This window comes from Musa acuminata, chromosome BXJ1-8 (genome assembly GCF_036884655.1).
Source record: "Musa acuminata AAA Group cultivar baxijiao chromosome BXJ1-8, Cavendish_Baxijiao_AAA, whole genome shotgun sequence".
Classification (NCBI taxonomy): domain Eukaryota; kingdom Viridiplantae; phylum Streptophyta; class Magnoliopsida; order Zingiberales; family Musaceae; genus Musa; species Musa acuminata.
In genome coordinates this window covers 40,435,670-40,455,940 of record NC_088334.1, presented here as the reverse complement: position 1 = coordinate 40,455,940, position 20,271 = coordinate 40,435,670, and the positions used below count along the sequence as shown (strand labels likewise).

The 20,271-nt window shown below is 40.2% G+C and overlaps 4 protein-coding genes across 5 annotated transcripts; 3 read left to right on the top strand and 1 right to left on the bottom strand.

Annotated features, from left to right (window-relative positions):
* The first annotated feature begins 1,789 nt into the window (after positions 1–1,789).
* On the top strand, positions 1,790–4,739 carry LOC135587819 (actin-7). The gene is made up of 5 exons (XM_065079616.1): positions 1,790–1,947; positions 2,761–2,831; positions 2,916–3,309; positions 3,386–3,999; positions 4,310–4,739. Exons 2-5 carry the CDS (start codon positions 2,772–2,774, stop codon positions 4,373–4,375), a joined length of 1,134 nt encoding a protein of 377 aa, XP_064935688.1. The 5' UTR covers positions 1,790–1,947; positions 2,761–2,771; the 3' UTR covers positions 4,376–4,739.
* Positions 4,740–6,542: 1,803 nt separating this feature from the next.
* On the bottom strand, positions 6,543–9,524 carry LOC103994716 (uncharacterized). Its single transcript, XM_009415135.2, has 3 exons — positions 9,284–9,524; positions 8,186–8,683; positions 6,543–6,978 (listed from the first exon to the last, which is right to left on the bottom strand). Exons 1-3 carry the CDS (start codon positions 9,476–9,478, stop codon positions 6,748–6,750), a joined length of 924 nt encoding a protein of 307 aa, XP_009413410.2. The 5' UTR covers positions 9,479–9,524; the 3' UTR covers positions 6,543–6,747.
* Positions 9,525–10,946: 1,422 nt separating this feature from the next.
* LOC103994717 (uncharacterized) lies at positions 10,947–15,819 on the top strand. Of its 2 annotated transcripts, none has more exons than XM_018829745.2 (6): positions 10,947–11,205; positions 11,846–12,032; positions 13,002–13,088; positions 13,170–13,520; positions 14,058–14,220; positions 14,361–15,819. In XM_018829745.2, exons 1-6 carry the CDS (start codon positions 11,141–11,143, stop codon positions 15,425–15,427), a joined length of 1,920 nt encoding a protein of 639 aa, XP_018685290.2. In that variant the 5' UTR covers positions 10,947–11,140; the 3' UTR covers positions 15,428–15,819. The 2 variants fall into 2 exon arrangements, with proteins under 2 accessions (XP_018685290.2, XP_009413411.2); XM_009415136.3 differs by having other exon boundaries at positions 11,840–12,032.
* Positions 15,820–15,943: 124 nt separating this feature from the next.
* Positions 15,944–20,176, top strand: LOC135587818 (ammonium transporter 3 member 1-like). Its single transcript, XM_065079615.1, has 3 exons — positions 15,944–17,183; positions 17,275–17,560; positions 18,878–20,176. Exons 1-3 carry the CDS (start codon positions 16,524–16,526, stop codon positions 19,399–19,401), a joined length of 1,470 nt encoding a protein of 489 aa, XP_064935687.1. The 5' UTR covers positions 15,944–16,523; the 3' UTR covers positions 19,402–20,176.
* Positions 20,177–20,271: the final 95 nt, after the last annotated feature.

Genomic DNA, 20,271 nt, shown 5'->3' with positions numbered 1-20,271 from the left:
AACCTTATATTAATCATTGCTGCATGTGAATGTCCCACATCCTTTTTCTGAAATATATGAATACATCTAATCCAAGATGGATCAAAGTTAAGGATGCATCTAAACTCTAAATGGATATCTCCATTGCCACTGGAATCATGATTCATGATCATTAAAAGATAGTACAAAAGAACTATAAATATAGAGGACACATTGGTCCGACCCACATGTCTAGGAATAAAACTAGCTTTTTTTTTTTTTGAAGTTACTCATAATGCAATTAACATACATAGGTCGAAAAGGAGAATCTGATTTGGTTTATCTTAATGAATTTCATCATGAAAAATATGATAAAAATTTTGTTTCGATAATCACAACACCCAAAACATATGTTTTCCGTAATATTTTAACTCAGACCATATGCTTGGATTTAGTTCACTTGTCAAGATTACTTTGATTTAAATAAAAAGTATAATGATTTAAAATTTTAGTCTCAAGCTTATGATTGGACTCATATAGATTTGTTATGTATCGACATATCGAGATATGATATGTGCGTCGATTGATTCACAATAAAAAAAAAAGGAGAAAAAAAAATGAAGTAAGTTGATTATGGGTGCTGAGTCATAACCCTTTTAGATGAAAGGGGATTATTGAGAACTTTAAATTCTAAAGTTAAACGAAAAAATAATTTACGATCCAATTTATGTATGTTATCGAACAATAATTTATGAATTGATTGGAACCAAACCAAAATTAGTAACAATAATGAAGGGTTTGGACAAGTGGCAACTCAAATTAAGTTCTCTTTCTAATCAATAAGAAATTGTTAATGATATACACAAATTCGATATGAGAGAATCAATCAAAGTATGTAATTATATATACATATGTATATATATATCACGTCATCATCATCATCATCATCCATGTTCTTAGTGGTGGGCTTGCTGTTGTTTCATGTCCCCAGTAAAGTCAAGCAGGTTTGATTCATCCATCCAAAGGAGAGCTTTCCAACTTGTAGCATAGCATGCTCTTCTATTAACAGCTGCCTTTGTCGTAAAGCTTAAACACACCCACCCAGCTTTTGATTTCCTTTACACACAGTGCTGAGGGTGTTGGCTCTCATGTGATCACCTCCTCACCATGCCATTCATCCATGGAGGCCAGCCATTCCGTGTGTGCATCATTCTTACTCACATTACCTAGGGAGAGCGAGAGCGTGTTTGAATCGGATGCGGATCCGCTTTAGTTCTGCCGTTAATGGATGTTGCTTAGTGGATCGACCCATCACCGTACATACGTACCATCAGATGGAGCGCCACGGGTCGGACCAAATAATTCTTATTCGGATCCGCGCAAAGTAATCGGAGAGGATCCGAACCCGGAGAAGAGGCATATCGGATCGGCTCGGCTCATTGCCAGCGAGGAACGAACGGTGGACGAGTTGGCGTGGGCCCCACCGCAGGTTATGCCTCCGGGGCCCATCCCCTCCAAAGCTAGATCAGACGGTCTCCGTCAGCCCACCTTATCCGATCTGACGGTTGAGGTCGTCGGAAGACAGCTCACTCTCGGCTATTTTTAATAAATAAAATTACCTACTTATTATTATAACCATTTTAGAAACCCGTCTTGTCATTGGTGGAAGCAAACGAACTCACAGCTGTCACTTGAAAGGTAAGTGGTTGGGTGATTCACAAATGGTGTTTTTATTTTTAGTGTCGCTGACACTGCACAGCTTGCCATGGTGGGCAAGAAAGAATGGGAAGGCAAAAGGAGCTCTCTCTCTCTCTCGCTCACTCTCGCTCTCTCTCTCTATTCGAAACCTTTTGTGGCATATAAAACCCCCTCGCCCTCTCTCCTCTCTTCCGTCGCCCGTTTCCGATTCCCTCGAAAGAGCCCCGCGCCTCTCCTCCACGGCGGAGCATCCGTCCACCGCAAAACCGCCTCCATTCTGCTATCGATAGGGTTCGCACTCTGCCTCCACTTCTCTAGTCTTAAAGCGGTCGAAAGATTTTTATCTTTTCATTGTTCGTTCCTGAATCGTATTGAGACTTTCGATCGGGAGATCGAAGATGGGTTAGATTTTCCTTTCTGTTATTTGAGTCTGGTGATCGGAGGTCGGATCTCGAGGGAGGTCCATTGAAGGATTGTTATGTTCTTAAGATCTGCATCTGGCACGTGTTTCCGTGTGTCATTTGCTTCATTCACTTCTTTGCATGTGCTATCTTTCACAGGAGATTTCGATGTCGTATGTATGGAATTTACTGGATTAGCCACTTGCGAGCTCATGTGACCTTTGAGAAGTTTGATCACCATGTCCAGGAATATGTCTGAGCCTCTTTTCAATGAATTGCGAGTAAATTCCAGATTTGAGGACGCGGTCGTCTCTAATAATTGGAGATCATTGTTCCATGAATCTGTTCTATTTGGTCTGCGGTGATTATGTTAGGCAATAATTAGATGATTGGAGTGTTAGAGGAACTCAGATATACATCGCCTCTGTGCAATTTGTTTGTTGGCTTTCGAGAGATTTGCAGCTGAAGTATAATATTTGTTTGCAGCTCTTAGAAAGTTTGAATTTTGACCACATCATTGTCATGCCTGAAAGATTCTCAGATACCATTTTGAGTGATCATTGTTTGTTCAATCTGCCATTTCTGTGAGACTAAAATGACAGCCTCATAGGTTATAACAGTGACGAGATAAAACTATAGTCAGATGTTTATATATATATGTGTGAAACTTTGATTGTTCTGACTACAACCTAATTTTTTGCAGATCATAAAGAAATGGCTGATGGTGAGGAAATCCAACCTCTTGTCTGTGACAATGGTACTGGGATGGTCAAGGTTTGATATCCTATCCAGATTCCAGAATGTTCTCTTGTATACTCGTACTGGATATTGTGCATTAGTATAATTTCCATCATGCAGGCTGGTTTTGCTGGAGATGATGCTCCTAGGGCTGTGTTCCCTAGCATTGTAGGCCGACCTCGTCACACTGGTGTCATGGTTGGGATGGGCCAGAAAGATGCCTATGTTGGTGATGAGGCTCAGTCCAAGAGAGGTATCCTTACTTTGAAGTACCCTATTGAGCATGGTATTGTTAGCAATTGGGATGACATGGAGAAGATCTGGCACCACACTTTCTACAATGAGCTTCGTGTCGCCCCTGAGGAGCATCCTATATTGCTCACTGAAGCTCCTCTTAACCCCAAGGCCAACAGAGAAAAAATGACGCAAATCATGTTTGAAACCTTCAATGTGCCTGCTATGTATGTTGCAATTCAGGCTGTTCTCTCCCTGTATGCCAGCGGTCGTACAACTGGTATGTCTCATTTTGTATTACTAATTACTTGTATTTATGATTACACAGCTAATATGTTGCATTCATTCGATGAAAGGTATTGTTCTGGATTCTGGTGATGGTGTGAGCCATACTGTCCCAATCTATGAAGGATATGCTCTGCCTCATGCCATTCTTCGTCTGGATCTTGCTGGTCGTGATTTGACCGATGCCTTAATGAAGATCCTGACCGAGAGAGGTTATTCATTTACGACAACAGCAGAACGGGAAATTGTCAGGGACATTAAAGAAAAGCTTGCATATGTCGCATTGGACTATGAACAGGAGCTAGAGACCGCCAAGAGCAGCTCCACTGTGGAAAAGAGCTATGAGCTTCCTGATGGACAGGTTATTACAATCGGTGCCGAGAGATTTAGGTGCCCAGAAGTCCTCTTCCAGCCATCCATGATTGGTATGGAAGCTGCTGGCATCCATGAGACCACTTACAACTCCATTATGAAGTGTGATGTGGATATCAGGAAGGACCTGTATGGCAATATAGTTCTCAGTGGTGGTTCCACAATGTTCCCTGGAATTGCTGACCGGATGAGCAAGGAAATCACAGCCCTTGCCCCAAGCAGCATGAAGATTAAGGTGGTTGCCCCACCTGAGCGGAAGTATAGTGTCTGGATAGGTGGCTCTATTCTTGCCTCACTTAGCACTTTCCAGCAGGTAATTCCATTTATCACGGTTTTGTTTTTGTTTTTGTTAATTTACTCATTCAAACATTACATAATATGCATGCTAGATGCTCACAACAGGACTCAAACTCTTGACCTCCTAACTGTGCACGCGATGCAATGTCTCCTCGGAGGCTATTTTCATAATTATATTCTAGTTTCTTACCAGCAACAGTTATTTTGTCCCTGTTCTGAGTTTATATCTGCAAATCAAATTCCTTTATTGTTAATTCTGGCTTATCCTACACCAGTTTTTATGTGCCAAGTTGCTTATTCCGAATCTATCCATTTTGATGCAACAGATGTGGATTTCCAAGCAAGAGTATGAAGAATCTGGACCTTCTATTGTACACAGGAAATGCTTCTGATGAGTATCTTGATTCAAGCCTTCTCTGCTTTTGTCGGGGTAATTTTTTGCTGTCAGTTTGGTAATGTCTCCATATTGTTGTGGCTCTGTTGAGGTTATATTGGCTTTGCTTGGGATTTGTACGTGCAACACTATCATTGTATTCAATGCCTGCCATAAGATGAGCAAGCTTTCCTTGTTCTTACTTTCTTTCGGCAAACTAGGCTGTTCAAGTCTGGCAGTAGTATTAGGAGTATATATATGATACAACCTGATCTGTGCTTTGCTTTTTCTTTTTTCTTTTCGGTGACATGTTGTATTCTTGTTTATTAGATCTATCGTATTCAAGTTTGAGAGAGCATCAGATTTATCTGCAAATTCTTTCACTGTGTGGATTTTGTTGCGTGTCACCCAAATTGTGTTCTGAGAGCAAGATTTCCAATGTGTTTTGTCCACTCTAAATTGCCAATGTTTGCTCTGCTTCATTATTAGTGTATTTAAAGTCACTAAGCAAGTTGAAGGCCAACCATTACTGTTAGCTCAGCTTGTTTAGCATTGTGAAGGTTTTGCTTTAGTGAGAAATATTTAGGCTTTGAGCATCTGCAGTTAAAAAAGAATAGGATATATTTGTTTTCTTTTTTTCTTCTTTCCATCCCATCCCAATATAAATAAAAAAATTATAGTATTATCTATAAATATTATATTTTTAACATAAAATATAAAAAAAATTAAAATTATGGTCCAATCAGGTGACCCATTGGCTCAACCGATGATCATAGTTGATCAAGTCGATAACCGATTCAGTTTTGATGATTATGATTTTATATTTTATTTTAAATTTAGTCCTATCTTGGATCAAATATGCTTTAGCAAATTATTTGTGCAGGATTTTCTGAAGCAACCAAAGCTGTTTGAGAGTATTACTTAACTAGGAAATGTGGGTATATGCACCATTATCCATCCCTTTGTTTCCCACCAGACACTTTGTTCCCACACTTGCACACATGCACTCCACAAGGTTTCAAGTCATGAAATAAAGCATTAATTACTTCAAATCTCAGCAAATTTTATTGTTAACAGATGACTTGTCTGACAGCCATGTAAGAATTCAAGATAGGGAAGTTGTGGAAAAATGTCACCAAACTTTGTTGTGAATAGATGATGACTTGTCTGACTGCCATGTAAGAAATCAAGATAGTTGCCATTTCATAGCAAAAAAATATGTATATAGCAGTAAATTGGACTGTGAACATTTGACTTGTCTGACTGCCATATAAGAATTCCAGAAAGGCCTTCAACAATGTTGACTATCCTCATTCAACTGGCAAATTTTGAGTATCATTAGGGGTATTAAAAACCTTTTGAAACTTTGTGTTGAAGAGACACTCTTTAATTTTTAGAGAGAGAAACTGTGTGGCTGAATGACTTGCTAATTTTGTCAGAACCAATAACTGTAATAGGTCTTCAATGATAGTTTTCCCAATGAGTTATATTTTTTGCTATTCAAGTAATATATTTCTTTACTTTTTGGGAAAATTAAAAGAAATCAAGATATTTGCCATTTCATAGCAAAAATTGAGCAAGTTGTGGATAAATGTCAGTAAATTACATTAAACATATGACTTGTCTAACTGCCATGCAAGAAATCAAGATATTTGCCATTTCATAGCAAAAATAGAGCAAACTTGTGGAGAAATGTTAGCAAATTGCATTTTAAACATATCACTACTCCCAATGCCACATAACAAATCAAGATATTTTCCATTCCATAGCAAAACTATGGAGAAATGTTAGTAAATTGCATTGTAAACAGATGACTTGTCTGATTGCCATACAATAAATCAAGATAGTTGCCATTTCATAGCAAAAATAAAGGAAATTATGGAGAAATGTCAGTGAATTGCATAGTAAACAAACATATTACTTGTCTGACTTCCATATAAGAAATTGCATTTTAAACACATCACTACTCTGACTGCCGCATTATAAATCAAGATATTTTCCGTTTCATAGCAAAAATAGAGCAAAGTTAAGAAGAAATGTTAGTAAATTGCATTGTAAACTTATGACTTGCCAGACTGCTATATCAGAGATCAAGATATTTGCCATCCCACAAAAAAAAAAAGGAGCAAAGTTAAGAAGTAAGGTCAACAAATCGCATTTTGAACAGATCACTAGTCCGACTACCATATAAGAAATCAGGATAATTGTCATTCCATAGCAAAATCAGAACACTGTTGTTAATAATTCTCAATAGATGTTCCCAATAGAACTACGGCTGGGAAGAGAGGTTGTAAAACCCAAGTTTTAGGGCTGTAAAATGGCTTTGCTTTTTCACTGTGACTCTACCTCAATAAACAGTTCCTCCAGATGATTTTGAACCCATATTGTAAACTAGCTGTTGCTTGTTGTTGGGCTTGAATCCTCATCAGATTTAGCTTCCAAAGGCTGCTCCAAAGGTCTTTCGGCGTCCGAACTACCTTTCACTTGACCCGGGCCAGTGGAAACTTTGACAGTCGCTGTTCTGAGCAGCCGCTCCCCCAGAACAAATCCACGACGGAGCTCTTGTGAGACAATGCCGGCTTTGAACTGTTGGGATTCTTCTCTTGCAATAGCCTCATGGATCTATAAGAACAGAAGGCTTGGAATGTGAATCAACTTAACTTCCATCAGTTTAATCAAATACACCAAGAATGTGCAACAAGGCAGGAAGTAAACTTTATCGAATAATCAACAGAAAATGCAGTTCAACGGCCAAAATTTAATCTGCTACAGGAGCTCCTGAGACCAAGTTTGAAGTAAATATAAAACCTGAGAAGTCAAGAAAAAGTAATATCTGGCTTACAAATTGAGTTTGATTCTTATCAATATAACAACCGAAATAAATATTAATATCAATACTTTAAGGTCCCACACAACCTCTTGCCATGTAAAACTTTAGAGAACAAGGCAGGAACAAAATCTTCCCACTTTGTGAAGAAAGAAAGCACAGCAATTCCTATTCAAATGATGATCCATGGATGCATAAACTCTATCATCAGGTTCCCTAATATAGAGACACCACACGTTCGTGAAACACTGATGATCGATTAATGCTTAAAGTTCCTCATGACATCTAATAACAAACATTATTCCAATATATAATCGATACAATTAACATTCCTAGCGCATTTTGGCACCACTTGGCAACATTTTAAGTGCTCACATACTTCTAGTTAGTGCTAGGGCTGAGCTTGGACTCAAGGACAGCTGGATGTTTAATTCGTACTATACTAGGAAAACCTTTGACTGCTTACTTTAACTAAAAGTGGCAGATCTCAAGGCATCCAGGTGGATATAAATACATGCTGGGAGTCACATAAGCTAAATGTTGATTTAACCAAACCATCAATTAGGTCATAGATACATGAGGGTGGGCCTCGGTACAGTAGTAAGGTTGTTTCTTTGCGACTTGGGAGACTAGGGTTCGAGTCACGAAAATGACCGCTTTAAATATTTAAGAATAAGGTTGCGTACATTGACCCTCCCTAGACCTCGAATCGGTGGGAGCCTCGGGTACGCCCCTTTTGTTTTATCAATTAGGTCACAACCTCACGATGGCTCAGAATAAAAAAAGGACCTGGTATCAACTAATGCTGCCAATAGTTCTTAATATTTATTTATTTACCTAACTAGAAACCAACAAAAATATAATCTCATAAGACAATGAGTGCAAACAATGTGTGCAAAGGATAATGTACTGTTGACTTCTAAGTAAATAACCTGGACTTCAGTGCATGCTGGAAGAAGACAGAAAGATCTGCAGTGGAAGGATTTTAAGAGGTCAACTTACAGAAGGATCAAACGGCTTGCCCTCAGTCTCTACCAGAGCCACACCCAAGCTTCTCATGACCTCCACAAACTGCTTGTATATGCCTTGATAACTTGTCTCGATCTTCTTCTCCTTCTCTGTTTCCGGTTTTATCTCCTTTTTGGTGTTTTCAAAACTGTCGACCATGGGCAACAAACTCTCAATCACATCCCCTTGTATATCGGATGTAAAGTTAAGGCGGTCCTTCTCAGACTGTTTTCTAAAATTCTCGAAATCAGCTTTCAGTCGAAGGAAACTTTCCTTGCCAGAAGCTATCTCTGCTGTGATCTCTGCAAATTTTGCAGTCAAATTATTCTTCTCATTCTCAGTAATACATATCAGAGTCTCATTTTCTTGGGCACTCTTTTCATCTCCATCTATAATAGCCTTCTTGTAAGCTTGAATGAGGGTCTTCATTGCAGGCAGGTCTTTTTTATCAACTGCTCCTGACATCTGGTTCTCTTCATCACCATTTATAGTCTGAAGCAAATTAGTACCATCATCAACATATTTATCAAATTTAGTTTAAATAAGAAGAATGCATTTTATAAAAAGCTGAAACTATTTCTCTTCCAGTAATCGTATTACTTTTGTCCCCAATTCCTTATCCATCTATATAGGATGGTCTGCAAATTGAACCTTATTTCCTTAAATTATAGAAATTTATAACAAATTTAGTAGTCTCTATTTAACTAATTATTCAAACAAAATGAAGAAACTACATCTAACGTTATACAGCCAACAAAACTTGAATTTTCAGCTGAAAGAGATACAGTGAGAGCAGTTTTTGTGAACAGACTATCAAAATAATATTCTTTTCCCTGATTTGACGACAAATTGAAGAATTCGTTGCAATTTTAAGAGAGTAAAGCACTGGGAAATGCAAGATCCGAACTTGTGCATAACAATTCATGTTCAACGACAAAAGATGTAACAAAAAGAACCTTCTTTGAGCATCATACCAATCCATAGGGACATACCGATCACAATTGCTGAGTTCTTATCCTACTGGATTCAAGAATTGGAATCAACCGGGTTAAAATTGAAGAGCGAAAACAAAAAAGGAAAAAAGGCTGGCACCTTTGAGGTGGAATCTGCGACATTGACGCACGCCTTGAAGGGTCTCCGGGGCGGCTGCGAAGATGAGAGGGCGGATCTGCCTATCGGGTGCCGGTGGACAGGGAGCGCTGTCGGAGTTTGGGTTTTGGTGGGTCGGGAGGCCGAGAGTGGGCGGCGAGAAGCGAAGGAGAGGGAGTGACTGGTGATGGCGGCCATGACGAGAGCAATCCACCAACCCGAGAGGGCTTTCTCCGTCTCTAATGCGCTTCAATTTTATGGTGGGATTAAATAATATTTATAAAAAACAAAAATAAAAGAAAACTTTTTCTTACACTTTCTTTTAATAATAACTATATACTTTATTTTTCTCTACGATATATATATATATATATATATATATATATATATATATATATATATATCGTTTTTTCACTCCTAAATCAAGCCCCTCTGCATGGGTGATCTTGATTGAGTGAATTGATGAAAAAATATATATATTAAGTTTGAAAATTTTGAGTAGAGTGCCTAAAGCACCAACGGTGACATGAAAAAAATATTTTACTCATATCTTCATTCAACTCATCATCTTTATTTTTAAACAGGTCTCTTCATCGATTGTCGCCCCACTCACCATCAACCATAAGTAAGGAAATGAGGGGAGTGACTCACCCTCCCTCATAATCTTTATTGTAGTTGCAAAGGGTTCCCAAAACCTTCTCATGCTCTATCCTCATTGTGAACTGCTCTCGAGGAAAGAAGAGGCACGCCTTCGCTGTCACTTGTAGCCTTCATTGTTGGTCATAAAGATTGTGCCTCTATCGTTAGTCCAGTAGAAGTCATTGTGTTTTTCTTGTTAAGCGAGTCTAGCAAAACAGGATGGTCAGTACAACATAAGGGGGTGGTTAGCATGACGATCAAAGAGGCAAAGGAAGAGGTGAAGAGAGGTGATACAGAATAATTATTTTTAAAAAATATTTTACGATAATTTTTTAGGCTTTTTTCGAGAATTTACCCTCATTCCTTCCTTTAGAGATAATTTACTCATCATTTTTTATTTTCTTATTATCTTAATCCTCTTTCCTGTTTATATTTTCTACTTCTTTTACTATGCATTACCATACTCTTAAACGAACTTTGTTATATTAAGTTTTAGTTCTAAAATCATATTAAAAAAATATCATGATGCAAACATACTAAATTTAATCCACATAAATAAAAAAATATTAATTTAATATTCAATGTTATTACTCGTTGTGAAGCAAGGTGGATAATATTTGTATCGTTACACTTATAAATGAACTACAACATTATACATATTTTTGGAATCATACTAAAAAATTTTCAAATTTCATTATGATTTTTCGAAATTCATATAAACATATAAAATTGATTTTATTAGTTTTTCCTCTTACTTCAATATCATCAAATCTAGTTATTTTGATCACTAGATTTTAATTAATCTTCGTTATTAAAGACTGGTTATGATGTCGATAACATTAAGAGTATTTTTAGGTATTTTATATTTTAAACTCATTTAATCAAAAATGAAAAAATCTTTTTTTCATCGCCGTTTGATCGTCGGTCACTCCTTGCATCAACGGATTAAAAGAACCATTGCGACCGCAGCTATCTCCGATATGGCACACGTGTAAGTATCAAATTAGTGGAGTCCGAATACTGTTCAACTCCGTGGAACCCTCGATTCCTTCTCCCCTCTGTTCCTGCGCCGCTCCGATTCCCCCCTCTCCTCCTCGGCGTCCGCCGTAGCCGGCGCCATCGAACCAATCCGAGCAGCGTGCGCCCCGTAGATCGGCAACCCCTAAGGGGTTGTCATTGTTTCTGTTGGTTGCCGTGTCCCCACGGTTTCGATTCGGTTCGATGACGACGGGGGCGACCAAGAAGGTCGGATTCAGTGAGGAAGATGTCTCTTTGCTTCTGCAAAGGTTTCTCTTTTAATCCTTTTTCTATCCGTTGTTTCTTCGATCCTGTCTTTTACGGTTTTCTGCGTCTTTAGTCGGCAATTTGGATCAAGAATCTTTCGGTGGTTTGATCGGTCTGGAGTTTTCTGTCGGATTCTACCTTCTGCACCAAGTCCGTGAGGTTTTTTTCTCGGATTGGAACTCATCTCACGGTTTGGTATGAGATCGCTGGGGAAAAAAGATCTAATTTTTGTCGTCATTGGTGGTTTACGTGCCAAGGGCATGGAAATTCTTCGTTTTTGATGCCAAAAATGGACCTTTATGTTTGTGCGCTATTGGGTTTAACATCAATATTTGGTTACGATCATAAGTTGGTAAGCTTATGCTCAATCTTATTTTTCTCCCCTTCTTTGATCGTTAATAGGAATTGCTTATGTGGGGTTCACACGATGTAATTGTCTGTATTCTCGCACATTGTGGCTTGGCACTTACCTTTTAGTAGTGTCCACAGCAATCTCAAAGCATGATCCTGTTCTCTGCATTTGTTGTTTTATTAAGATAATAAATATGTGAATTTACGTTGACATGTTTTTATCAGAAATAATACATCCAGTTAAACTTTTTTACATTACAATATAAGATTTTTTTTTTCTTGTAGGTACAGCCCAGCAGTGATACTTACTCTTCTCCAAGAGGTTTCTCAGGTTGCTGATGTTAGTATCGACTGGAGTGCACTGGTCAAGAGAACTGCCACTGGAATTACTAATGCTCGGGAGTACCAGATGCTGTGGCGGCATTTGGCCTACCATCATGCATTGCTGGAGAAGACAGATGATGCAGCTGAGCCTTTGGTTTGTTCACTTCTGTAGTTCTTATTCCATGCCTTCAAGTGTTATCTAATTGTGGAGCTGAGAGAGATTGCTTAAGACACAATACTATGATTTACTTGTGGCAAGATTTCTTTTCTACAATTTAGCTTCTTTTACTTGCAATAGCCCACCAAATTTGGTTCTAAGTAAAAGTTTTTGCTAGATTAAGTTGATGTAAACTGGCAGGATTCATCTTGTGTGGTAGTATTATGTTTCATGTATTTATATGATTTTGTAGTTAATAGACCTATGTGGGTATTCAATGCTTGTGGAGTATGAGATATGAACTCCAAATTCAGAGTTGTAAAGACAAGTTTGAAAATGTAAAGTAGATTAGCCATTGAATCAGCATGAAAGAAAATCCACTAGAAGTCAGAAATTATAGATGCAAGAAGGTGATGAGATTTTGAACCTATTAACCTTCTCTTTGTTGTTATTAATTAGTCAACCTAAATGGCATGGCCCAAAACTCAGGCTCAAGACAAAATGGTACTAGATAATTTTAGATAAAGGCTTATAATTTAAACCTTAACAGTGCAAGAACACCCTGGATTTTTTTATTCTTGTAGTTACATGTCTCCGACAAACTGTAGATCCTTAAGACAATAATTTCCACTCTCTTTTTTCCGTTGATAGGTTCATTTTAGAATGATCGTGTAGCATTTTGTATCATGATTCTGTGCCTCTAACAAGCTTGCTTTTTAGAATGATCATGTAGCATGCTATATTGTGTGCGATTCTGTGAACCTGTTTCTCTAACTATTTTGAGACCTTATTACTAATTTCATGTTGTCTTGGTCCAAGAATATTTAATTCTAGTGCTTCCTTGCCTCTGCTTAACTGAAAAATTCATCTCATGTTCATATTTCATCTTAGCTTTGAGTATTATTTACTCACATATACAAGTTCACCTGTCCTGATTGTCTAATATGTAGCGCAACTTCCTTTCAGGATGATGAGAGCGATCTTGAACTAGAAATAGAAGCTGTGCCTGCTGCTAGTGGTGAAGCCTTATCTGAGGCTGCTGCATGTGTCAAGGTATTGTCGTCTGATATTTACAAGTCTTATCTGACTTTTATTTCTGTCTGATCGCATTAAATATACCTGGTACATGATCAGGTTTTGATCTCATGTGGCCTGCCACGTGAACCAGGCCCCACAAATCGGACAAATCTAGAAGCTCCCTTGGCTGTAAATATATCCAGTGATCAAAGGTTACATCTCCCGTCAGACAAACAACTGCTCTCTCGGGTTAACCATGAAAGTAGCAGTGCAATTACTTCTCTCCAGAAGCAACCCCTGCCAGCAGGAACTTTTGCTCATGTATCAGATGGAAATGATAAAAAAAGGAGGAGAACATGGACCGAAGAGGAGGATATGGAAATCATATCTGCAGGGCAGAAGTTTGGTGAAAGGAATTGGGCAAACACTATTAAAGGAGATCACCAACAAGGCAGAAATGCTTCACAGGTATCTCAGCTACTCCATCATAGAGTGTTAAGATGTTTCTATCTCATGTCTTTTATTAGTTCTCAGTAATATGATTATCTGTATCATGAGTTAGTAGTTTGCAGTTCTGGACCTTGCTAATTGAGTCTCGAACTTGAATGTTTATGACAATGGTGCATGTACCTGTAAAGTTTTTTCTTACAATGAAGAAGAGACTTGCGGATGGATCTTTTTTTTTGGTTTTGCTTTCCCAGAAGGTTCTGTTACTCAGCAATTTTGTTATCTATCCTTATGATGAACATATCCAGAACAAGTAATCTGGATAAATTTAGTTATGATTTTTTCATGGATCATCCTATTGTTCAATATTGGAGGATACTTGAAGGAGTCTGCAAGTGTAATATGTATCAAGCCAGAATGCAAATTTAGTGTTAGTACTACATAAGATGATGAGATCATTTCAAGATTTGTGTGTCTGTGTTTTGTTGTGGTACATCTGTTAGTTTTCCAGCATTTGCAAATGTTGCTTGATAGTTTGTATCCCCTGTAATTTTTCAGAGATGGTCTGTCATTCGGAAGCATGATGCCAACTCACTAGCAGGTTCCAGCAACAAGTCCGCCAGCTCGACCCGATCTGAGGAGAGGCTGGCGGCGGCACAAAAGGCAATTTCCTTGGCTCTTGATGTGCCCAAATCTGCGAAATTATCAGCTGTACTATCAGGTTCTTTCTCTAGTACTTGGTTTGGCTTTTGTTTTCTTTTTCCTGATTCCCTCTTGTACCTGGTTAATCTTGGGCACTTATATACATGAGTAACTGTACAAACTGTCTTTTGAGTAATGATTCACTGACATTTGAAACAGGTGGAACACAATTAATCTCAGCAGCTAGTTCTTCTGCACCTTCAGCTGTGCCATCTGAAGGATTGCCAGTCTCAACTCAACCACTTAATCAACTTCGGGAAGCTTCCACTCCTGCAACATCTAAAAAGATGATAGTTAACACTTTGAACAAATCTCGGACAACCCAAAAAAAGTCCATGGCCCTTGTGAAGCCTTCTACCGGTCCAAGTTCTCTGATACAAGCTGCTGCATTTGCTGCAGGGGGTCGCATTGCCACACCTTCCACTGCTGCCTCTTTGTTCAAGGCTGCACAATCAAAAAATGCTGTTCATATCAGGCCTCGCGGAGGTTCTCAATCTTCTACAATTAACAACATTAAATCACTGGCTGTTACTAACACAACAGGCCTGCAGCCTGCTAGTGTCCACTTTAGCAGACCTGCTATTACCATGGCTGTGCAACCTCCAGAAAATGCAGTTTCATCATCAGCAACTTGTGTGAGGCATGGGGGGCAGCAAGCGCAAGGCTGCTTTCAAGGAGTTACAAACAATCCTCCAGACACAGTTTCACATGAAATGGCTGATTTGTCTGAGAGAAAGGATGATATTGATATCTCTGCCATTGATGTGGATGAGATATTGGCTGCAGACATAAAATATGCATCTGAGATGGAATCGGATGATATAATGGCTGATGAACCTCAGACTGATCTGCTGAATTTGGTTACGGATGCAACTGAGGACAATGATTCAGAAGCAAATGTGGACAAGCAGAAGGATCTTCCCTCTGATGCTAAAACTACTGAGAACAAAGCCTTGGAAGTCCATGATAATGGAGATAACACATCGGTTGAGAAGGGGACTGCATCATTCAATGCCGAGGTTGGTAACACTTCACCCGTGGAGAAATTGGATAGTCAGAATCATATTATTAATCAAGAACAGTTAACTGGTGTGGAAATTATGGCTGATGAGGTCAAGAAGGGATGCAATGAAGTCAACCAACATGCGCTTCCAGAGGACACTGCATCAGGCAGCAAAAGACATGCCACCAATGACTGTGATATCTCAACAAATGACAAACAGTAAGTTAATGAGCATCATAGGTCATGGCAGACAAGTTTTAGGACCTCGGCCACGAGTATTGGAGCCTGCAAATGGCGATCCCGTGGAACCTGAATCTGACTGCATCAGATGGCGCCAGTTTGGGGTGCAATGAGTGTCTTTTGTTGGTCTGAAGGTTTTACCATCCATCTCGAAATCGAGAAACTGACGCTAGTTCATTATGCAGCATGTTCTGTCCATAAAATTATGCTGGTAACTGAGAAAGAGACAGAAGAACTAATTTTATTTCTGAGCTTTTGGTTGCTTAGCCATCTTTTATAAAGAAAAGATGTAAATAGATACTGTACCTTGTAATTTTTCCTTGGAAGTGAATCGGTGAACTCTACGGATGCATTTGCTTCTCATTCATATCAAAATTCTTGACTCTTCAGGATGCATGAACATATCAATGATTTGATTCGGTTGCCTCCTAAATCTCTATCAGCTGCCAAGAACAGTATTAAGTATTGTTTATCTGTTCCACACTGATATCTCATTTCCAGGAACAAGCCAACACTCAAGTCGATGAAAAGCCAACACAAGTTCTTTTATGGAACGAGACGACTTCCTCCTATATTAAACCACATCACAGTTGTCATCATGAACTACCATGTTACCTTACCTAGTGGACTCTGTCTCTCTCTCTCTGTACATCTGTAAACAAGAACTCAAAACCTAGGAATGATTGGAGAACAGCATGCAAATGAAATCTATATGTAATTTGTAGATGATGCACCACATGCTCACTGACCATGGACTTTATGATCACAAGTTCCAAAACCAGCAATAGTTTACAGGCTCCAAAACAAAACCTGCCACTGAGAGCACAGATCTTAATCCTTCTTCACCCACTGATATGGCAACATGTGATTGGAAACACTAGTAAGTATACTCAACTTGAATCTTGGATAGTATTAGCATAAGATTAGAAGGACTTTCCATCAATTTAAATGGCCACTTGGTCTCTTAAGAGTCACATTCCATCATCATCGACTCCCGTCACCAAGCAAACTCTTGTTGCTTGTCTCCGGCACCAACTTACTGTTAGTAGAAGGGAGAAGCGTTGGGAGGGAGGAGGAAGATGAGGTGGGTGGCCATGTCGGTGGCGAGGGCGTACCAAGGGAACAGGTCGGGGGCGGTGGCGGAGTGGCTGAACGAGGGGGACAATGCGTGGCAGATGATCTCGGCGACGTTGGTGGGGCTGCAGAGCGTGCCGGGGCTGGTGATCCTCTACGGCAGCATCGTGAAGAAGAAGTGGGCGGTGAACTCGGCCTTCATGGCGCTGTACGCCTTCGCCGCCGTCTGGATCTGCTGGGTCACGTGGGCCTACGACATGTCCTTCGGCGACAAGCTGCTCCCTTTCTGGGGGAAGGCCAGGCCGGCCCTCGGCCAGAAGCTGCTGATCCAGCAGGCGGCGCTGCCGGCCACCACGCACTACCGCCGCGACGGCACCGAGGAAACGCCCATGATCACGCCCTTCTACCCCATGGCCTCCATGGTCTACTTTCAGTGCGTGTTCGCTGCCATCACCGTCATCCTCCTCGCCGGCTCCCTCCTCGGCCGCATGAGCATCAAGGCGTGGATGCTGTTCGTCCCCCTGTGGCTCACCTTCTGCTACACCGTCGGCGCCTTCTCCCTCTGGGGCGGAGGCTTCCTCTTTCAGTGGGGCGTCATCGACTACTCCGGCGGCTACGTCATCCACCTCTCCTCCGGCGTCGCCGGCCTCACCGCCGCCTTCTGGGTCAGGCTCCTCCATCCATCTCCACGACCGCTACCACCTACTCCTCGCACTGCCGACTCACCTACTACACCCGCATGAACAAACGGTGCAGGTCGGACCGAGGACGCCAAGCGATCGGGAGAGGTTCCCGCCCAACAACGTGCTGCTGGTGCTGGTGGGGGCGGGAATGCTGTGGATGGGATGGACGGGGTTCAACGGCGGCGACCCATACGCGGCCAACATCGACTCGTCCATGGCGGTGCTCAACACGCACATCTGCGCCGCGACGAGCCTCCTCATGTGGACGACCCTCGACGTGGCCTTCTTCAAGAAGCCTTCCGTCATCGGCGCCGTGCAGGGGATGATGACCGGACTGGTTTGCATCACTCCTGGCGCAGGTAACCCAACCCATTTATTTCTCCTGCCTTCATTCATTATCATCTCCGAAGATTCTTCCCACGATTAAGTTCGGCTTGAATCTCTTGATCTGTCGTCGGCTGAGTTCCAACTCTTAAGCATACATGATCATAAAAATCGAACCATTCATACTCGGAAACATTTCCCTCTATCCATATCCTCTCACGCCGACCATATCGCCTCATTTTCTATCTATTCTCTGTCTTCGGATACATAAATTTAAATTAATTTTTTGTAATTTAAACATAATTTATAGTTAGATATGCAGTTGGACAGGTTGATCCAATAGCCCAATCGAGTCATTTTCGGATTTACTTATGATTATGATACCTATGATGTTAAGTCAAAGCTTGGGAATAAGGAGGAGATGCCTGCTCTTCATCATCCTCCCCGGAGGAAGCCTTTGTTTCTTCTGCATCAAAATGTATGCTTCTGATAGATAGATAATAGATAGATAGATAGATAGATAGATACTTTATAGAAATATTTACTAGTGGAGCACCGTATGTATGTATGTATGTATGTATGATGTATGTATGTATGATGTGGTGATGGGTTGGCGTTTAAGATCCATCCAATTATTGCCATAAGATTGCGTCTTTGTCCTATCAAAGAGGTAATTTGTAAGGGTGGATGTAACATTTGGGATGTACATTAGGTTATCCTAAAGAGTGTTGTATAAATTTTTATTGTTGTTGATAATTATCTCATAATATATATATATATAACATGTCAAGTACTAAACTATTTTGGTCTTCCAACCATTGAGATAATTAATTCGTTAAATTATTGAATCTGAAGTATTAATATAATATATTTAATTTAATGATAATTTACTCATCAAGTTGTTATGAGTCAATTTTAGTTTTTATGAGGCTGGACTATGACATGGTGAAAGACATGGCTATGAGAAAGTAATGACATAGCTATGACAAAGTAATTAACTTATAATTTACAGCTTTTTTAGGTAAAATTGCATAATTAAGTGATTTATTATATTTATCCCTCTCAATTTAAGTTTAGCATATATATCCTTTCAAAGTATGAAAACTTATATACATGGTCATTATTAAAATATTAAATAATATTATACCTTTTAAAATTCATTATGATTATGAGAACATTGCAGATATATTTGATCTATTATACTAACTCATACTATTTAATATTAACAAAAATTAACAATGGTTAATATAAGTTTGCAACATGATGTGTGTGTGTGTGTATATATATATACACACACACACACACACGTATGTTATACAGTAGCAGTGACATTAAAGCATCATGGTGTGCAGGACTAGTCCAGGGTTGGGCTGCTATGGTTATGGGGATCTTATCAGGGAGCATCCCCTGGTACACCATGATGGTGGTGCACAGGCGATGGGCCTTCCTCCAGAAGATCGACGACACGCTCGCCGTGTTCCACACCCACGCCGTCGCCGGTTTCCTAGGCGGCGCCACCACCGGCCTCTTCGCCGAGCCCGTTCTCTGCAGCCTCTTCCTGCCCGTCACCGGCTCCCGCGGAGGCGTTTACGGCGGCGTGGGTGGCGTCCAGTTCCTTAAGCAGGTCGTCGGCGCCGGGTTCGTAGTGGCGTGGAACGCCGTCGTCACCACCCTAATCTGCGTGGCCATACGAGTAGTCACCCCGCTTCGCATGTCCGAGGAACAGCTCAAGATCGGTGACGACGAGGTGCATGGCGAGGAGGCTTACGCGCTGTGGGGCGACGGTGAGAGGTTTGACGTAACGAGGCATGGATCGAACTCGGAATCAGAGTCGCAACAGCTTCATGTTCCGACTGGTGTAACGCAGAATGTCTAAGGAGTAGGGGAAGGCTGTGGTGGTGGTGGCTGTGAGTGCAAACCGAGGTGGTTTGAAGGCAGTGCAGGATTCCTGGTTCTGCAGTGTTCACGCCATATATGATGCTTGTTAAGGCGCGTGTGGCTATGGTGGTGGGAGGAAGTGATTCTTCGTTTATTTTAATGAAAGATACTCGCACAAAGAAAACATCTTTGACCTAAAAGATTCTTCTCCAAGTAGCAGTGAATCTTAGCTACTTCTGTATGGCAATTTTAGAGAGAGAGAGAGAGAGAGAGAGAGAGAGAGAGAGAGAGAGAGAGAGAGAGAGATCCTATTAACTTGTGCAGGTCCAGGCCTTTCGATGTTTCCAGAGGAATAGCAGCTTAGAGGACTCCACGCTTACACTCTATACTGTAGGATGTTATCGTCTACACACCGAGAGAGAGAGAGAGAGAGAGAGAGCAACACCAGCAGCGCAGATTCAGAACTTGTGCAGGTCCAGTTCTTTCCATGTTTCCGTAGCACACAGCACATACCAGAGAGAGAGACAGAGAGAGAGAGAGGATTAGGGTTTATGACTATGCTACAATAGATAAGGACCCATGAGGAGTCAAGGCAAAGAATTGAGGAGTTCAATAAGTATTTTCCTTTTTTTTTGTTTTGTTTTGAATCATACTTTAAAGTTTCTGTTTGAATCAGAGTTTTGCCAATCGACAGTGTTTTTGAATCAATGTTGTTTTTGAGTAATAGCTTTGAATTTGTGCTGCTGCTTATACTCTTGAAACATTGTTTGATTCGTACCATCTTTGTTTTGTGTTTTGAATCATTGTTTTTAATTATACGAAAGAATCTTTATTTTGTGTTTTGAATAATTGTTTTCAATCTGCATTA

Bases quoted from the DNA above. Each gene is read 5' to 3' on its own strand.
- LOC135587819 (XM_065079616.1), top strand. From the start codon at position 2,772: ATGGCTGATGGTGAGGAAATCCAACCTCTTGTCTGTGACAATGGTACT. The intron at 2,832-2,915 runs GTTTGATATCCT...TCCATCATGCAG, and splicing joins ATGGTACTGGGATGGTCAAG to GCTGGTTTTGCTGGAGATGA. The intron at 3,310-3,385 runs GTATGTCTCATT...ATTCGATGAAAG, and splicing joins TGCCAGCGGTCGTACAACTG to GTATTGTTCTGGATTCTGGT.
- LOC103994716 (XM_009415135.2), bottom strand. From the start codon at position 9,478: ATGGCCGCCATCACCAGTCACTCCCTCTCCTTCGCTTCTCGCCGCCCA. The intron at 8,684-9,283 runs GTGCCAGCCTTT...AATTTGCTTCAG, and splicing joins TCGCAGATTCCACCTCAAAG to ACTATAAATGGTGATGAAGA. The intron at 6,979-8,185 runs GTAAGTTGACCT...CTGTTCTTATAG, and splicing joins GCAAGCCGTTTGATCCTTCT to ATCCATGAGGCTATTGCAAG.
- LOC103994717 (XM_009415136.3), top strand. From the start codon at position 11,141: ATGACGACGGGGGCGACCAAGAAGGTCGGATTCAGTGAGGAAGATGTC. The intron at 12,033-13,001 runs GTTTGTTCACTT...ACTTCCTTTCAG, and splicing joins ATGATGCAGCTGAGCCTTTG to GATGATGAGAGCGATCTTGA. The intron at 14,221-14,360 runs GTTCTTTCTCTA...CATTTGAAACAG, and splicing joins ATTATCAGCTGTACTATCAG to GTGGAACACAATTAATCTCA.
- LOC135587818 (XM_065079615.1), top strand. From the start codon at position 16,524: ATGAGGTGGGTGGCCATGTCGGTGGCGAGGGCGTACCAAGGGAACAGG. The intron at 17,184-17,274 runs GTCAGGCTCCTC...CAAACGGTGCAG, and splicing joins GCCTCACCGCCGCCTTCTGG to GTCGGACCGAGGACGCCAAG. The intron at 17,561-18,877 runs GTAACCCAACCC...CATGGTGTGCAG, and splicing joins TTGCATCACTCCTGGCGCAG to GACTAGTCCAGGGTTGGGCT.